At 39.3% G+C, this 17735-nt stretch overlaps 1 protein-coding gene and 1 pseudogene across 2 annotated transcripts in view; both read left to right on the top strand.

The window, feature by feature from the left end:
• The window catches only part of LOC105887931, a 32926-nt pseudogene extending 25843 nt beyond the window's left edge, over window positions 1–7083 (top strand).
• CNOT6 (CCR4-NOT transcription complex subunit 6) overlaps window positions 1–17735 on the top strand; it is a 109675-nt gene that overhangs the window by 55840 nt on the left and 36100 nt on the right. For both annotated transcript variants that reach the window (XM_012810988.2, XM_003799163.3), the window contains exons 3-4: window positions 14248–14434; window positions 16303–16388. In XM_012810988.2, coding sequence (XP_012666442.1) covers window positions 14248–14434; window positions 16303–16388 — 273 coding nt within the window. The remainder of the gene's footprint in view (window positions 1–14247; window positions 14435–16302; window positions 16389–17735) is intronic.

A 17735-nucleotide genomic window follows, 5' to 3' on the forward strand; every position in this document is an offset into this window, starting at 1 on the left:
CAGCCTTATACTGAAAAAGGCATCTCTTAAGTCCAGGCAAGTGGACCATTTGGCTTTTGCTGGCAACAGACCCAGCAGAGTATACAGATTAGGCGCAGAAGGATGCAGTGTTACAGTTACGCCATTTACTGGGAAATTCTCATTTTAGGTTTTAGTATTCCTGAAGTATCTACATAGACATGAGATAACATTTAATACTGCACAACTATTCCTAGTATAGCCAACAGGTGACATTTGTTGAGTCTTAAGGCTTCAGAGTAAGTGTAACTACTATATACCGTTCTATACTTTGGCCAATCTCTAATCTCGTTTAACAGTTCAATTTAGTAAAACACTTAATGTCTCATGTTATGAGTTGACAGTACAGACAAGGCTGGGATCTAATACAGGTGGGCCACAGCCTCTTTTTCCTTTGAATTATTTTTCTCTCTCTCCAATTTCTCTCTTTACTAAAGACAAATTATAGCAGAACCAACTCAGTTGCCAAAATAAACTGTACCTTCATTATGCTGATTATTTGCATAAAGCACAGTAAGAATTATTATTAACCATCTAGATTCTGGCTTTGCTGGAACCTTTTATAAGGAATTTTCAGGCTAGACTTTCTCAGAAGCCTTTCATGAGCCCAGGTTTCATCTGTGCCATTAGATACCTGTATGCATTGGGTAAATTCCTCTTCTCTTGAGGTCCCAAGCACATTTCAATTCCCAGACCTGTCAACAAGCGACCTTTGTTATTTACCACAGATCAGGAAAGGTTACTGATGGGTGTCTGGCCAGTTTTTCAGAGAGCTTTTTTATTGGCCTTATAAAATCAACCTTAATTCCTTAACGCAGTCTGGACACCTCTGGAAATGCTGTTTCAGCCAAAGCCTTGGTAAAATAACCAGTGCCTTTATCATGTCCTATAGAACAAAACAGATTCTTGTGGAACTTATGCAAATAACTGTATTGTCAGAAATTAAGAATACTTACAAATGGCTTTTAAATTCTGGAGAAATCAAGGAAAGAGAAAAATACATGTTTCAAACTCTGCTCTTAAGCACATACATTGCTTGAAAAGCTACAAATAGCTGAAAAGGCAGAGAATTATTTTCTTGACTTCTGGAAAACAGAACACAGAAAGAATCAATAATATTTTGAACAAAAAGCCATAACAAACTAACCTAGTTTCACGTAATTAATTTCTGTTCTGTTTGAAGTTAGGTTAGCAATACCCATAGACATGTTAACTTCCCAATGAAAGTTCTAAAAATCTGTTTTTAGCCTGAAGGTACTCAATTTCCAAAGACATCAGGAATTTGAATTCAAGAGACTTTGTCAGCCTCTCTTAATATTTCTTTTTCTTTTTAGGATAAACTTTGGACTCAGCCAGTTACATAAAAAACACTTTCTTTTTTTAGATGAATTAAAATTATTACTGGCAGTATATGTTAGGACAGATCCATGCTTTATAGTATTGGAACATATATATAACCATAACCCAAACAAAATTAATCACCCTTTCATATTTGACGATGTTTCCTATACATTTTTAATAGATCAAATGAGTTCAATTTGTTTCTATGCCTTTCAGTGGTCTTAATATTTCAAAAAGACCAAATTTAGAGCTGTGCTTTTTTTGTTTCTTGGATTGAGTTCAAACCCCCTAGCCTCAGTGCATGTGGCCAGCACTGCAACCACTGCACTATGGGCACCAAGGCCCAGATTTAGAGTTTTGATTTTTGGAAGGTTTGTCAAATATCAAAGGCCTAAAACATTGGTTCAAATAAGATGACATGCCGAAAGTTTTAAAAGGAAATACATAGTCAACTGGATCACATGTAAATTCTTTCACAAATTCTCTTTTATGAGCTTCACTTAACCTGCACAGACAATCTACACCTTCTTTCATTTTTGCCCTGCCTTTCACTTCCTTCCTATTCTTTTTCAGGACAAAATTTATCACACAAGATTCTTTCTTTACACCACACCATTCTCTTTTCTGTCTGATTTCTCTTACTCTAAAAAACTCACTTCCCATAAAATAGGATCTCAGTTCACTATGAAGTCACCCATTCACTCAGCCAAACTGATAATTAAAAGGTTTAAAAAGCAAGAATCTTATCCTCTGACAGAGGCTCAATTTCCCCAACAATTTAAACAACCAAATTATTATATTTTACAAATGAGAGAGATTTTATGAGATGTAACATTGATATAGGATTTTCCCACTTAGGGTTAGACAGGGAACCCCCATTTTTCAGGCTCAGGTGAGCTCAGATATCAGACTCCCATCTCCAGGTACAAACTCTCTGAGCCCCAGCCAGGTCATGAACAAAGCAGCCTGAAACCTTGGGATGGCTCCACCCTGACTAAGGAGCACAGACCCTAATCCTCTCCCCAGACAAAAACCCCAGCAAAGACCTAATAACCTTGTCCAAGGTGTGGGGCTGCATTCATCCATTTGCCAGGACACCCATTCAGTTTGTAAATGTATTTTTGCATCTACCAAGTCCTGGCCAAAATATCTCTCAGGGCCAATTATTTATCCCTAGACAAAGGACTCATGCAGGAAACCTCTGACCTGGGCCTCCCTCCTGCTTCCAGAGTCTGTCCGACTTGGAGACCTGTTGCTGATATTGATACAGCCTTGCAAAGCACGAGATTTACACTTTCTCCCCCAGATTTTTCAAGGGCCATCCAGAGCTCCCTGGACTGCCCGAACTACAACACTTTCCAAGGCGCGGCCCCTCTGCCAATAGCTCTGGCACTCTTTACTCCCTCTGCATGCCCCTCAGTCCAACAAAATCCCATTTTATCTCTGATCTGTGGCCCATGGGCTCAATTCTCAAATTCTTGAGACCAAAACCTCACTGAAGAAATTCCAGTAACAAAACTACAAAATCCTTTCTAATGTCTTTATTTTCCCCCAAAATGACATGGCCATGTGGCCACCAAAGACAGAAAACGGAAAACCTGGAACTTCTACTTTCCCTCAGAATAGCCAAGGGGCAAAGTTGGAGCAAGGGAGAAGGGCACACTCACACATTCATTTCACCCTGTGAATGGGGTCGGGGGTACAAGGCCCCACCTATCGTTACCCATCTCAGTCATTCTCCAAGCACTCACATACACACAATTCCAACCCATTTCTTAACCTGGACAGCCTTGATTTCCCACTTGAGCTGCCACTTAGCCATAGGAGGCAAACCAATACTCCCCTAGGCCCTGTGACAGGAGATCCAACTCCAGTCTCGGAGTTCTCTCAGTTACACCACATCCACACACTCTCACACACCTCTCAACAGACCTGCCGGTGATCTAATGCCCAAGGAGGTGATCAGGCTCCCTCCTCCACTAAAATTGTAATGAGGTCCCTAGATCGATAATACCTTATTCTGGATGGCCTGGCGCCACCTGTTAACTGGTTCCTCTCTGGTGCTCAGCCTCCCCAGTGACCCGCCACAGGGACCTTGCCAGCTCAGTCTCAATGAGACATTCCTCTGGGAGAATTTATCCCAGGAGTGCTCTGAGAACTGCATCGCCAGACCAGCTGGAGTTCCCTACGGTGGTGATCTGCAGGGCAGGTAGAACCTGACCCAAAGAATCTGGCTGCACAGTTGTGCCACCAAACCTCAATTCCCGGTCAGGGAACCAAGAAATATAGTAGGAAACCGACGGAGACAGAAGACTCCAGGCACCATTTGATTCGAGATAGCAGCTTTATTTCGGCCAGGCCAGGGGAACTCGGAAAACCAGTGTTTCCAAAACCGAGCCCCCCCCACCCCCCGAATCCCCTGCCTCCCTTTTACCCACTTTTCAGGGCTAGAGTGCATGTGAGGGTCATAAAACTGAGAAAGACATGACATCATCCTCAAGGTCTGGGGCTCAATGGGAAGGTCCAATTCGTCCACGCCCTTGAGACCAGTTGGACCACCTGCCCTCAAAGGCGAGGGAAGTCCAAGGAAGTTACTGGGTTACAATGTAGGCCCCACGCATGTCAAGAGCGGAACATACAGACAACAGAAAGCCTGCGGCTTGGCTAAGGCCTACACAGGGTGGCTAGGACAGATTCTTTTAGCTCTGCTTTTACTTCTTGCCTCAACACTTTGACACAATATTGAATTTTCTGATTTGTGAGTACTATATATCTTTTCACTTTTTTAGGGCTTCTTTAATTTCTCTCAGCATTGTTCAGTAGTTTTTCAGTACACAGGTTCTGCACATTATTGCAAAATTTACCTCTCTTTCATCATTTTGATACTATTGTGAATTTTAATTTCTGATTGTTCATTGCTAGTATGAAGAAATAAATACATTTTTTTACCTTATAGCCTATGATCTTGCTAAATTGACTTATTAGTGTCATTTCTGTAGATACTTTAGGATATTTACATAGACAGTCTTGCAATTTTCAAGTAAAGACAGGTTTACATCTGCCTTCCAGCTCTATTTTTTTTCTTATTTATTTGTAGTGGCTAGGACCTCCAGTATAATGTTGAATAGGAGTAGTGAGAGGAGATATTTTTGACTGTTTCTGATCTTAGGAGGATACCATTCATTGGTTGCATGCCCTTTATTAAGGTTAAGAAGTCCTGTTGGAAGTGCCTGTAGTCCCAGCTACTTCTGTTAAAGCAGGAGGATTGCTTGAGGCTGGAAGTTCTAGCCCTATCGAGTGTCTGCACCCTAAGTCCGGGATTAATATGGTGACCTTCCAGGAGCAGGGGCTACCAGGTTGTCTACCCGGGATGAACCAGCTCAGATCAGAAATGAAGCAGGCCCAGACTTCTGTCCTAACCATAGTGGCATCATGCCTGTGAACAACCACTGTACTACAGTCTGGGCAATGTAGTGAGGTCTTCATCTCACAAAAAAAAAAAAAAAAAAAACTTAAGTTACTAAGTTTTTTCTTTTATTTAAAATTAGTGGTGGATATTGTATTTTGTCAAATGCTTTTTAAAGGGCATCTATTTAGGGGCAATATCTGTGGCTCAGTGAGTAGGACGCAGGCCCCATATACCCAGGGTGGCAGGTTTGAACTTGGCCCCAGCCAAACTGCAACCAAAAAATAGCCAGGCATTGAGGTGGGCGTCCCAGCTACTTGGGAGGCTGAGGCAAGAGAATCACCTAAGCCCAAGAGCTGGAGGTTGCTGGGAGCTGTGACACCACGGCACTCTACTGAGGGCAAAAAAATAAAAAGGGCATCTACTTAAAGGATCATGCAATTTTTCCTTTAAGATAAATTTACATTGCAAAGTTCAATCTTGAATTTCTGACATAAACCTTACTTGGCCATTATCCTTTTAATATGTTGTTTGATTAGGTTTGCAAAAATTTCATTAAGAATTTTTACATTTAAGTTCATAAAGAACTTTTTATAGTTTCCTTGTACTATTTGTACTGTTTTCTTCTGGGTGGAATCAAAGTGATGTTGGTCTCAGAATAAGTTGAGGTGGGGCTACCCCTCCTCAGAGGCAGCCAGGGCCGCACTGCACTGCACTCTGTGGGCAGCCGTGGAGTGAGCCTAGGGCTGGACGGGAATTGTGGAAGGCACTTCTGTGAAGAAATGGGCCAGTGTATATAATCATGGAATCTCCTTGGTAACCATCAGCACCTGCTCTCCTTGATAAATGAACCAGTGGTTTGGGGAGAAGGAAAAGAGATCAACGTGAAGCTAAAGCAGCAAGTCGTGCTGTTAGCAATTCTCCTTGTCATCTTTATCTTCACCAAAGTTTTCTTGATTGACAACTTAGATACATCAGCTGCCAACCAGAAGGACAAGAGGGCTTTTCACCAAATGATGACTGGCTTATGGGTGGAGCTGGCACCCAAGCTGGACCACACCTTGCAGTCTCCCTAGGAGATTGCAGCCCAGTGGGTGGTTCCCCAGGAAGTGAACCCTGAAGAGACGCCAGAGTTGGGAGCAATCATGCATGCGATGGCCACCAAGAAAATCATTAAAGGTTATAAAGGGACACAGCTGAAAGCCTTAGTGATTCTTCTTTTCTTTTTTGCAGTTTTTGGCTGGGACTGGGTTTGAACCCACCACCTCTGGCATATGGGGCCGGCGCCCTACTCCTTTGAGCCACAGGCACCACCCAGCCTTACTGATTCTTGAAGGAGAACAGAAAGTTGTCTTCAAACCTAAGCAGTATAGCCAAGACTATGTGGTAGAAGGGGAGCCATATGCTGGTTATGACAGACACAATGCAGAGGTAGCAGCCTTTCATTTGGACAGGATTCTGGGTTTTTGCCGAGCCCTGTTGGTGGCTGGCAGATTTGTTAATCTGCGAACAGAGATCAAGCCTGTTGCCATGGAGCAGCTGCTGAGCACCTTCCTCAGTGCAGGAAACAACACTTGTTTCTATGGGAAGTGTTATTACTGAAGAGAAACAGAGCCAGCTTGTGCTGATGGAGATACAATGGAGGGATCTGTCACACTTTGGCTTCCAGATGTGTGGCCTCTACAGGAACACCAACACCCCTGGGGCAGGACTTACCGAGAAGGCAAATTGGCCAGGTAGGAGTATGATGAGAGCTACTGTGACGCTGTGAAAAAACATCCCCTTATGACTCCAGCCCACGCCTCTTGGACATTATCAACACAGCTGTCTTTGACTACCTGATTGGCAGTGCTGACTGCCATCACTGTGAGAGCTTTCAGGATGATGATGGCGCTATAATATGCTCATCCTTTTTGATAATGCCAAAAGCTTTGGGAACCTCTTTCTGGAGAAGAGAAGCATTCTTGCCCCTCTCTATCAGTGTTGCATCCTGCACATCAACTGGGACCCACCTTGCATGAATATTCAGAAGAGCAAGTCCAAGAGCATCACTTATTACTGGTCAACTACCAGAAACAGTAATGCCACATAAGACTGCCCCTCCTAGTAATTGCATTCAGGTGTCTACCTGAAACAGACTGAACTACCTAAAGAACGTTGTGCTAAAGTCTGCCTTAAAATCTGCCATGGCCCATGACCCCATCTCCCCCATGCTCGCTGAGCTCCTGAGTGTCCTGGCCACCGTGAAGCAGTACACTGACCAGTTTGGGATGGATACTGTGCTGGTGGAAGACAGGATGACTCTCTCCCACTTATAATTCTCAACATAAAATAAGTGAAACTTCTTTTTACAAAGATAGAGAAACAGCACAATCAATTCCAAGTGGTATGAGATGGATTGGAAATGGCCAACAGCAAGTTCTGGTGATAGGGTGGCCTTGGATGTCTTTGGTGTTTTCTATAGTAGACCGAGATGCAAAGACCCCAAGTTTCAGAGCATGGAGATGTTCCTGCTGAGTCATGTGATCTCCCTGGCAGTTGCCCATTCTAGCAGCAGACATCATAGTCTTAATTCCCATGCCAAAGGACAAACAGAGGTGTGACATTTGGATAGATGAATGGGAAGGTTGGTTCTGGAGTATTTGTTTGGAGTTGAACCTTGCAGTCCTTTCTCCACATTTGTGGACTTGGTGGAAACATGTTTTAATCTCTTAAAAAAAAAAAAAAAAGAAAAGTTGAAAAGGATCCTCTCGGCTCGGCGCCTATAGCTCAACCGGCTAAGGCGCCAGCCACGTACACCTAAGGTGGCGGGTTCGAATCCCCAGCCCGGACCCACCAAACAACAATGACGGCTGCAACCAAAAATAGCCGGGCGTTGTGGCGGGCGCCTGTGGTCCCAGCTACTTGGGAGGCAGAGGCAAGAGACTCGCTTGAGCCCAGGAGTTAGAGGTTGCTGTGAGCTGTAATGCCACGGCACTCTACCCAGGGGGACAGCTTGAGGCTCTGTCTCAAAAAAAAAAAAAAAGAAAAGGATCCTCTCGTCTTCAGTTTTCTGGATGAGTTTGAGTAGATTGGCCTTAAATATTTGGTAGTGTTCATCACTGAATCCATCTCATTCTAAGATTTTGTGGGAAGGTTTGAAAGTACAGATTCAGGCTCGGCGCCTGTGGCTCAAGTGGCTAAGGTGCCAGCCACATACACCTAGGGTGGCGGGTTTGAATCCAGCCCAGGCCTGCCGAACAACAATGATGGCTGCAACAAAAAAAAATGGCCGGGTGTTGTGGTGGGCGCCTTGGTGGGCACCTGTGATCCCAGCTACTTAGGAGGCTGAGGCAGGAGACTCGCTTGAGCCCAGGAGTTGCAGGTTGTTGTGAGCTGTGATGCCACGGCACTCTATTCAGGGGGACAGCTTGAGGCTCTGTCACAAAAAAAAAAGAAAGTACAGATTCAGTTTCTTTAATATGTTGGTCTATTCAAGCAGATTTAAGTGTGCTTTGGTAGCTTGTGTCTTTCTATGAAATTGTTCATTTTGTCTTGTTTGTTGAGTGTATTAGAGTAACTTTCAAAATTTTTATATAATCTTACAATTTATCAAGGTGTAAGTTTACCCTTTTTAGGATATAGTTATACAAGTTTTGACAAACATAGTTATATAACTACCACTAAAATCAAGATAAGGAGTATTTCTGTTGTATACTCCTCTCTTCCTAGAATCCCCACTGGCTGTAGTCGACCTCTTCACCTATAGCCCTGGCAGCCATTGATCTTTTTTCTGTCCCTGTGGTTTTTGTCTTTGCAAGAATGTCATATATATGGGGTGATGCAGTATGTAGTCTTTTGCATGTCATGTAAGTTGTGTGAATGAGTAGATTTAACTGCATGTATGACTGTGTTCATACATTTCCTAGTTGAAGAACATTTGAGTTGTTTCCTATTCCTATTTTTGTGACCTGTATCTTTTTAATATTTGTAGTATAGTGATTTTACCTTTTATTCCAGATATTAGGTATTTGTTTCTTTTCTTTTTTTCTCCTGATCAGTCTGGCTAAATTTATCCATTTTATTCTTTTTTTTTTTTTTAAACCAGCTTTTGGTTCAGGGAATTAGTCTGTTTCTCCTTATTATATATTATTAAGTTCTGCTGTTAGGCTTATCTCCTTTCTTCTGCTTACACTGTATTTAATTTTTTTCTCTTTGTTAAGATAGAAGCCAAGATCATTTTGACTTGAGACCTTCTTTTCTAGTATGGACTATGGTATTATAAATTTCCTTCTGAGTAGTGCTTTAGCTGCATCCTACAAAGTTAGATGTATTATATTTTTCATTTCCATTCAGTTCAAGAAACTTTCTAGTTATTCTTTTGAATGCTTCTCCCCAGCAAGTTCATTTCTGTGATTTGGGAATTTTCCAGATACGTTTATGGATTTCCAATTTAATTGCAAGATACTTTTGTCAGAAAACATGCTTTTTATTTTAGTCCCTTTGAATCTTTTGAGGCTTGTTTATGGCTCGACGTGTGATTTATTTTGGTAAATATTCCTTGTGTACTTTGAAAGAATGTGTATTCTGCTGTTTGTTGGGTTTAGAGTAGTAGTGTAATAAAAATTAGGACAAGTTTCTTGGTAATGCCGTTCAAGTCATCTATATCCTTTCTGATTTTCTTATTGTAAATTGAGTAAAGGGTTCTGAAATTACTATGTGGATTTGCAGTCCTATTAGGTTTTGCTCAAGTATTTTGTTACTTCATTAGTTGCATAAATATTTAGGATTGTATATCCTCTTCATGAATTGACTCCTCATTATGAAATGTCTTTCTTTACCTCTTTATTCTTTGCTCTGAAATATGCTTTGTCAGATTTATAACTATTTCTGTCTTAGTATTAGCATAATTTTATCTTTCTTCATTCTCTTAATTTTACTCATGTTTATATTTGAAGTACATTTCTATAGGCAGTGTATGATTGGGTCTTGCTTCTTTTAAAATGCAAACTGACAACGTTTTAATAGGGTTGTTTAGACCACTTAATTTTAATGATGTAATTATTCTTATGGTTGGATTTTAAAAACCTTGCTATTTGGGTTTTTGTTTGTTTACTAGAGATATTATCTTCTAAGTTTTTTTTTCATGCCACTTAATTCTTCTATTTTTTTCCTTGTTTTGAAACAATTGAGTATTATTTCTTTTAAGCATTCCATTTTATCTCCTTTGTTGTCTTTTTTTTTTTTTTTGGCTATAATTCTTTAATTAGTTGATACAGGGTTTATGGTGTTTACTTACCACAGTATACTTTCAAGTAATAATGCACCATTACACATACACTGAATATAAGAAGCCAATACATTTTTGTTTCTACCTCTCATCATTTATTCTTTTGTTATATCACATCTGCATGTGTTATAAATAAACTCTTAAGTATTTTGTTGCTAATTTTTTCTTTACATAGTTAATCATCTTTTTTTTAAATTTCAGATTAATGTGATGGTACAAACAACCAGGTCATAATATTTGAATTTGTTAAGTAGAGTCCCTCTTGTAGTTGTGTCTCACACCCAAAAGATGTCCCATATACTCCTACATTGTGCTCATTAAGTGGGATTACCCCAAACCCTCCTTTTCCATCCTCCCTTGTTTCCCCCCCCCAAACCAACTTGAATTGAAATGAATTTTTCTCCTATGTGTGTGTGAATTAGATCATTTACTGGCTTCATTATTAGTATTGAGCACATTGGATATCTGCTTTCCTGTTCTTGTGATACTTTACTGAGAAGAATGTGTTTCAACTCCATCCAGGTTTACACAAAAGATGTAAAGTCACCATCTTTTTATGGCTGAATAGTATTCCATGGTATACATGTACCACAGTTTGTTAACCCATTCCTGAGTTGATGGGCATTTAGGTTGTTTCCACATCTTGGGCAATTGTCAATTGAGCTGCAATACCAATCCAGTGTAAATGTCTTTATGATAAAAGAATTTGATTTTTTCTTCTGGGTAGATGCCTAATAGTGGTATTGTGGGGTCAAATGGGAGATCTAATTTGAGTTCTTTGAGGATTCTCCACATTTCTTCCCATCTTAGTTTGCAGTGCCACCAACAGGGTAAATAGTTAATTATCTTTTAAAAGAGATTTAGAATATGTAAGAAAAGTATCTCTTACATTTACCCACATAATTTACTATTTCTCGTGCTCTTCATTCCTTTCTATTAATGCAGATTTCCCATCTGGTATTCTATGTCTTCTGCCTAAAGATTTTTTTAAAATTTCCTATCATGTAGGTCTGCTAGCAACAAATTCTTTCAGCTTTCCTATACAGGTTGAGTAATGCTAATCAGAAATACTTGGGACCAGAAGTGTTTCAGATTTGGGATTTTTTTAAATTTTCAAGTATTTTCATATACATAATGAGATATCTTGGGGAGGGGACTAAAGTCTAAACGTGAAATCCATTTATGTTTCATGTACACCTTATATACATAACCTGAAGATAATTTTATACAGTATTTTGTGCATGAAACAGTTTGTGTACGTGGAGCCAAACAAAAGCAAAGTCAACCATCTCATGTCAGCCCTCAAAAGTTTTAGATTTTGAAGCACTTTGTATTTTGCATTATGGATGCTTAACCTGTATCAGAAAAAATATTTAACTTGCTGTCGTTTTTGAAAGATATTTTGCTGACTTGCTAGGTTGGCAGGATTTTTTTTTCCTCCCTTTAAATACATTAAAGATTTTGCTTCACTGTCATCTCTGTTTCATTGTTTACAGTGAGAAGTCTGCTGGAATTTTATCTGTGCTCCTCTGAATGAAATGTTTTTCCCCTCTGGCTGCTTTTTAGATTTTCTCTTTATTATTTGTTTTAAGCTATTTGATTAAGATGTGCCTTTCTGTAATTTTCTTTTTTGCTTTTTATGGATTTTTAAAATTCTTGGTGGATTCAGTGAGCTTTTATATTTGTGGATTTATAGTTTTCATCAAATAAGGAAATTTTCTGCCTTTCTCTCTTTTCTGTAGTAGCTTGAGATATAATTCACCTATTTAAAGTGCACATTTAGGCTCAGCGCCTGTGGCTCAAGTGACTAAGGTGCCAGCCACATACACCTAAGGTGGCGGTTTCAAATCCAGCCTGGGCCAAACCAACAATGACGGCTGCAACGAAAAAATAGGTGGGCTCTGTGGCGGGCACCTGTGGTCCCAACTAGTTGAGAGGCTGAGGCAGGAGACTCGCTAGAGCCCAGGAGTTGGAGGTTGCTGTGAGCTGTGATGCCACAGCACTCTACCTAGGGGGATAGCTTGAGGCTCTGTCTCAAAAAAAACCAAAAAAAAAAAAAAATAAAGTGCACATTTAGTGGATTCCGTGTATTCAGAAGAGTTGTGCAATATTTGCCGTAATTGACTTGAAAGCATTATCATCATCTCAAGAAGAAACCATTAGTAGTCCTGCCTCTAGTGTACAGGAATACAATGTAGCCTTGGTTCTTCATGAATCTGGGGATTGTTGCCCAACAGTCCTTGTGGGTTTGTTTTCCTGTCTCAGGCAGTTCCTCACGTGTGTGTATTGATCATTACTCAGGTGAAAATTTGAGGGGGACGATCCTCAGACATCTCTATTTCTCTTCTTTCTGCTTATTCTGCCTCTTGAATTCTAGTTGCCTCAATTTCCTTGGACTTTCTCTGTCCTGGATCTCAGGGAGATCACTTGCTTTACTGGAGTTGCCTCCTGCACATGCTGTCCAGGAAGTAAGCTGAGACAAATGTAGGGTCTACCTTGTTTGTTTCCCACCCTCTTACACTGGTTGTGTTTGATCTCTAAAATTTGTTGATTCATGTGTAGTGTCTGGCATTGCAGTTGTTGCAGGAGGGATGATAAATTTACTTCCTCTTACTCCATTTTGATGAGAAGTAGAAGTTTCTAAAGGGTGCTTTTTTTCAGCCAGTAGAGAATCAATTTTTCAAAGATTGGTGTATTTTCATTATATCTGTTTATTTCATTTTCTTTCAGATTAGATCCTGAACCATTAGGGGAATTATGGGAAAAGTTCTTAGATGGATTGTAGAAACCATTGGCATCTTATCAAAAAGTGCCAAAGTACAGATTGAATATTGCATCAAAAGTTATTACAATTCTATCCTGAGTCACTTTATGCCTTACTACTCTTTGATGATAAAGTTATGACTTAATATCTGAAATGTTTCTGGGCAAGTATTGTTACTTGCACATATGTAGTAAAGATTTTATTTAGTTACATGGTTCTTGGAATTATTATCCTTGGATACTCTTAGACTTCTAAAACTCAACTAAACTGAGGAAAAAAAATATATATATATATATATATTTTTTTTTTTTTTTTTTTTTTCCTTGAGACAGAGAGTTTTACTTAATCGCCCTGGGTAGAGTGTGTGGCATCATAGCTCACAGCAACCTCCAATTCCTGGGCTTAGGCCATTCTCTTGCCTCAGCCTCCTGAGTACCTGGGACTACAGGTGCCTACCATAACGCCCAGCTACTTTTTTGTTTTGCAGTTTGGCCAGGGCTGGGTTTCAACCCGCCACTCTTGGCATATGGGGCTGGCGCCCTAGCCACTGAGCCACAGGCACTGCCCATTGTTTTCTTTTTTGTTGTAAGGCAAAATTCTTATTTTCTTGAGTACAGATATGAACAGCCTCTGAGATATCAGAATTTGATTTTGTTTTACATAAATCCAACTCAGTCATAATCAAATATTGGATTTATCATTACTATAAACAACACATATCTTTTCTTTTACATTTGCAGTCTGTTTAAAAGGTAAATCCTTTCCCTTTGTGCTCTTAAACATAAAAATGCAATCTAAATATTGATAGATTAACCTAAATTTTTTGGTTTAATCTGCTAAGTAGAGAGTTTATAACTTAATACTAGTGAATTGTTTTAGAATAGGTAAGATTTCCCCTTTTAACTTGTTCACAAATTTTTGGATGGTAATTTTTAAGGTACCCATTAAAACATCTAAGTTTTAACTTATAGCTTTCATATGAAATCTATAACCTAATAACAGCCTAAGAATATGGGGGGGGAGGGGGGAGGGAGGGTGATTGGAGAGATCACTTCTATGGTTTATCTTACAAGGTTACAAGTGAATCTTTCTAAGAGTAGAATATGAACGACTTAACACAATAACTAAGAAAATGACATGAAGGCTATGTTAACCAGTTTGATGAAAATATTTCAAATTGTATGTGAAAACACCACACTGTACCCCAGAATTGCATTAATGTACGTAGTTATCATTTAACAGAAAAAAAAATCTAAGTCTTCAAAGGGGGGGGGCACCTATGACTCAAAAGGAGTAAGGCACTGGCCCCAAATGCCAGAGGTGGTGGGTTCAAACCCAGCCCCTGCCAAAAACTGCAAAAAAAAAAAAAAAAAAAAAATCTAAGTCTTAATCCCCAAACCAAATTATAGGGAACGCTATATAATCCTTCCACGTTTTCTTCTTTTGCAGGAAAAGTAAGAAGCTTAAGCTCATCTTTATGGTCACTAACTCACTTGACAGCTTTGCATTTGAGTGACAATTCCCTGTCCCGCATTCCTTCAGACATTGCCAAGCTTCACAATTTGGTGTATCTGGACCTGTCATCTAATAAAATCCGTAGTTTACCGGCAGAACTCGGAAACATGGTATCACTCAGGTATGCAGATTCAACTTAGTACATACTTTCTTTATACCTTCTAAGAAATCACAGCCTTTGTATTGGTAGGAAAAAACACTGTTGCTTTAATGACATTTGATAAAAGTAAACATTACTATACTTCATGAGAAGGTTTTGAGAAAATCAAGTGTCAACTAATAAGTAATAAATTAAGTAGATCCATTACCTGAGGTGTTTTTTTTTTTAACTGTTATGTTTTGTGTAATGTACTTTATTCTTGAACCAAAAGTTTTGGACAAAGTAGAGGTAAATAGCTATAAAACATTTGTGTTATCCCACATTCTTAACTGTGACAGATAGTTGGGGCACCATCCTTCATACCACTGTGTGTGTCATCCAGGAAACCATTGCCAATTACTGAAGCCTTTTTTTGGCTTGCATGTATGATGGAACCTGAAAGAAACTGTGAGTTAGTTATTAAATTTGGTGGGCTATAGTATGATGCATAAGATTTAGAGTCACATGGAGCTCAGGTTGGAATCTTGGCTTTGCCATTTATAAGTTGTGTGATTCTAGGCAAGCTTCTTAACCCAGGATTAGGGATATTTGAGATCATGAGTAAAAAGCCACTTGCACCCTACTTGGTATATAGTGTACTTTTTTTTTTTTTTGGAGACAGAGTCTTACTCTGTTGCCCCAGGCTAGCATGCTAGGACATCATAGCTCACAGAATCTCAAATACCTGGGCTCAAACTATCCTCTTGCCTCAGCCTCCCGAATAGCTGGGACTATAGGCACCTGCCATGTTGTCTAGTTAATTTTTCTAATTTTTTGTAGAGATGGGATCTCTCTCTTGATCAGGCTGGTCTCAAACTCCTGAGCTCAAGGGATCCACCTACCTCAGGCTCCCAGAGTGCTAGGATTATAGGCATGAGCCAGCCTAGGCTTAATTATTGAGTATACAACATAATCACCTTTGATTCTCTGAAACAAATCTACTTGAAAAATCTTCTCTTCCATGTATGTATTTGGAGAATAAACAGAAACCAGTTATTCAGAACTACTTTCTCTTGTTCATTTTATGGCCATTTACCTCTGGTTTGCTCAGTAGTGACCAAGATTCATTTAAATTTTAGAAACTAAGGATTATAGAAATGGTTTTTCTTCACACTTAAAAATTGATAAGTAAAATTGCCAATATCTCAGTGTGGTCTCTGTTTTATGTGTTTTTTTTTTTATCCTGTTGAAAATTCCTTTGATATTTATATTATGGTTATGTATATGTAATAAATTATTGGAATAATCATGAGTAGTTAATACAGCTGCTATTATTTCTAAAGTGAAACTTTATTAAGTAGTAATTATAAAGTTAATTGGTGCAGCTGTCATAAGCTCTTTGAGTTCTTACTACATGATCATAATATCATTTAATTTTCCATCTTTTTTGTTTTTGAGATGGAGTCTCACTCTGTCTCCCAGGCTTGAGTGCAGTGGTATCATCTGAGCTCACTCTAACTTCAAACACTCCTCCTCCGTCAGCCTTCCAAAGTGTTAGGATTATAGGCATGAGCCGCCATGCCTCTCTTTATTTAAATAGATCATGTTAGGCTGTTTTATCTGTTGAATCTAATAACTTTTATATTAGATATACATTTTATATTAGATAACTATTTCATCTTTTTCCCCTCATTTCATTTTTCTAATAATTATTTTTTTCTGTATTTTACAAAGTTTTGATCTATGGCAGTTTGCCTCATTTTAACCACAGTCTGTGAAGCACTGTACCAGACATTATAATACAAAATTTTGTCACTCTTCTGCATTTATATTCTTAGAAATTATATCATTGATTTTAATAGTTAAAAGTTCATATGTTTTCTGAATTCCTGGAATTTTTACATCAACAGGGAGCTCCATTTAAATAACAACCTGTTACGAGTTCTACCTTTTGAGCTGGGAAAACTGTTTCAGTTGCAGACTTTAGGCCTAAAAGGTATGATTTCCATGTTTGTGCTTCTTATGATTTGTATGTATGTCTTTGAATCTAAAGAAGCCTTAAGAATCCTTTTGCTAGGGGATGTTTTTGCAGGTTCACTTTTCCCTAGACTTCATCAGTTTCTTAGATACACCCCAATGGTTTTCTCTCTTGATTAGTTAGTTGAAGACTGTCTACTCGTCCTTGTATTCTAGTTTGCTGTTGGCCCAGTCTTGCTATTCTGGCCTCTGTTTTAATGAACACTATTCTGATGGCACATTCCTGAGGCTATACTTTCATTATGTTGTAAGTAGCTGTTTTTTCCTGATGTTCAAATCTCAAAAAATGGAGACTCTTCATAAAGTATATAAGTCCACTTAAGCCTGCTAATTAATAAAATAGGGATTTAAGTATATTTTAGAAGCTTAATTAATGAGGACTTGATTAATATGTTACCAATTGGGGACACAGTTAATCCAGCAAGATCTATTGGAAATATATATTTTTCTTTCTTTCTTTCTTTCTTTTTTATTTTTAGAGACAGAGTCTCACTTTGTCACCCTCAGTAGAGTGCTGTGGCGTCACAGCTCACAGCAATCTCCAGCTCTTAGGCTAAGGCGATTGTCTTGCCTTAGCCTCCTGAGTAGCCGGGACTATAGGTGCCTGCCACAATACCTAGCTTTTTTTGTTGTCGTTTGGCTGAGACTGGGCTTGAACCTGCTACCATCGGGATATGGGGCTGGGGGCCTTACTCACTGAGCCCCAGCGCCTCCCGAAAATATATATCTTTTAAGCCATCAAGTTTAAAAGTCACATTTTAATAATATGTCAATGCCTGTAAATTTTTTATTGCATTAAGGATCCTTCACAGGTCTTGGGCAAGTGTGTCCAGCCTACTATACATGTACGGTGCTTCACTTCACAAAAGGTTGCTGAATGAAGTGTTTAAGAATTGCGTTCTTAGGGTGGTGCCTGTGGCTCAAGGAGTAAGGCACTGGCCCCATATACCATGGGTGGTGGGTTCAAGCCCAACCCTGGCCAAAACATTCTTATTTCTTAAAAAAGCCATTATATAAAATGGGGTTTTATTCCCATAAATCCATTTCCTTTTTCAGAAATAACAGTATTTAAAGTACAAATACAAATATTTATTTACAAATATAAAATAATATTCAACAAACACCTGCTATGTAAATGGTTCTTTAGAAAGATTTTTTGCAGGCTCGGCGCCTGTGGCTCAAGCGGCTAAGGTGGCAGCCACATACACCTAAGGTGGCAGGTTTGAATCCCCAGCCTGGACCCGCCAAACAACAATGATGGCTGCAACCAAAAAATAGCCGGGCGTTGTGGCGGGTGCCTGTGGTC

The sequence above is a fragment of the Otolemur garnettii genome, unplaced genomic scaffold (assembly GCF_000181295.1).
Source record: "Otolemur garnettii isolate 467f Iridium unplaced genomic scaffold, OtoGar3 scaffold00146, whole genome shotgun sequence".
Taxonomy (NCBI): domain Eukaryota; kingdom Metazoa; phylum Chordata; class Mammalia; order Primates; family Galagidae; genus Otolemur; species Otolemur garnettii.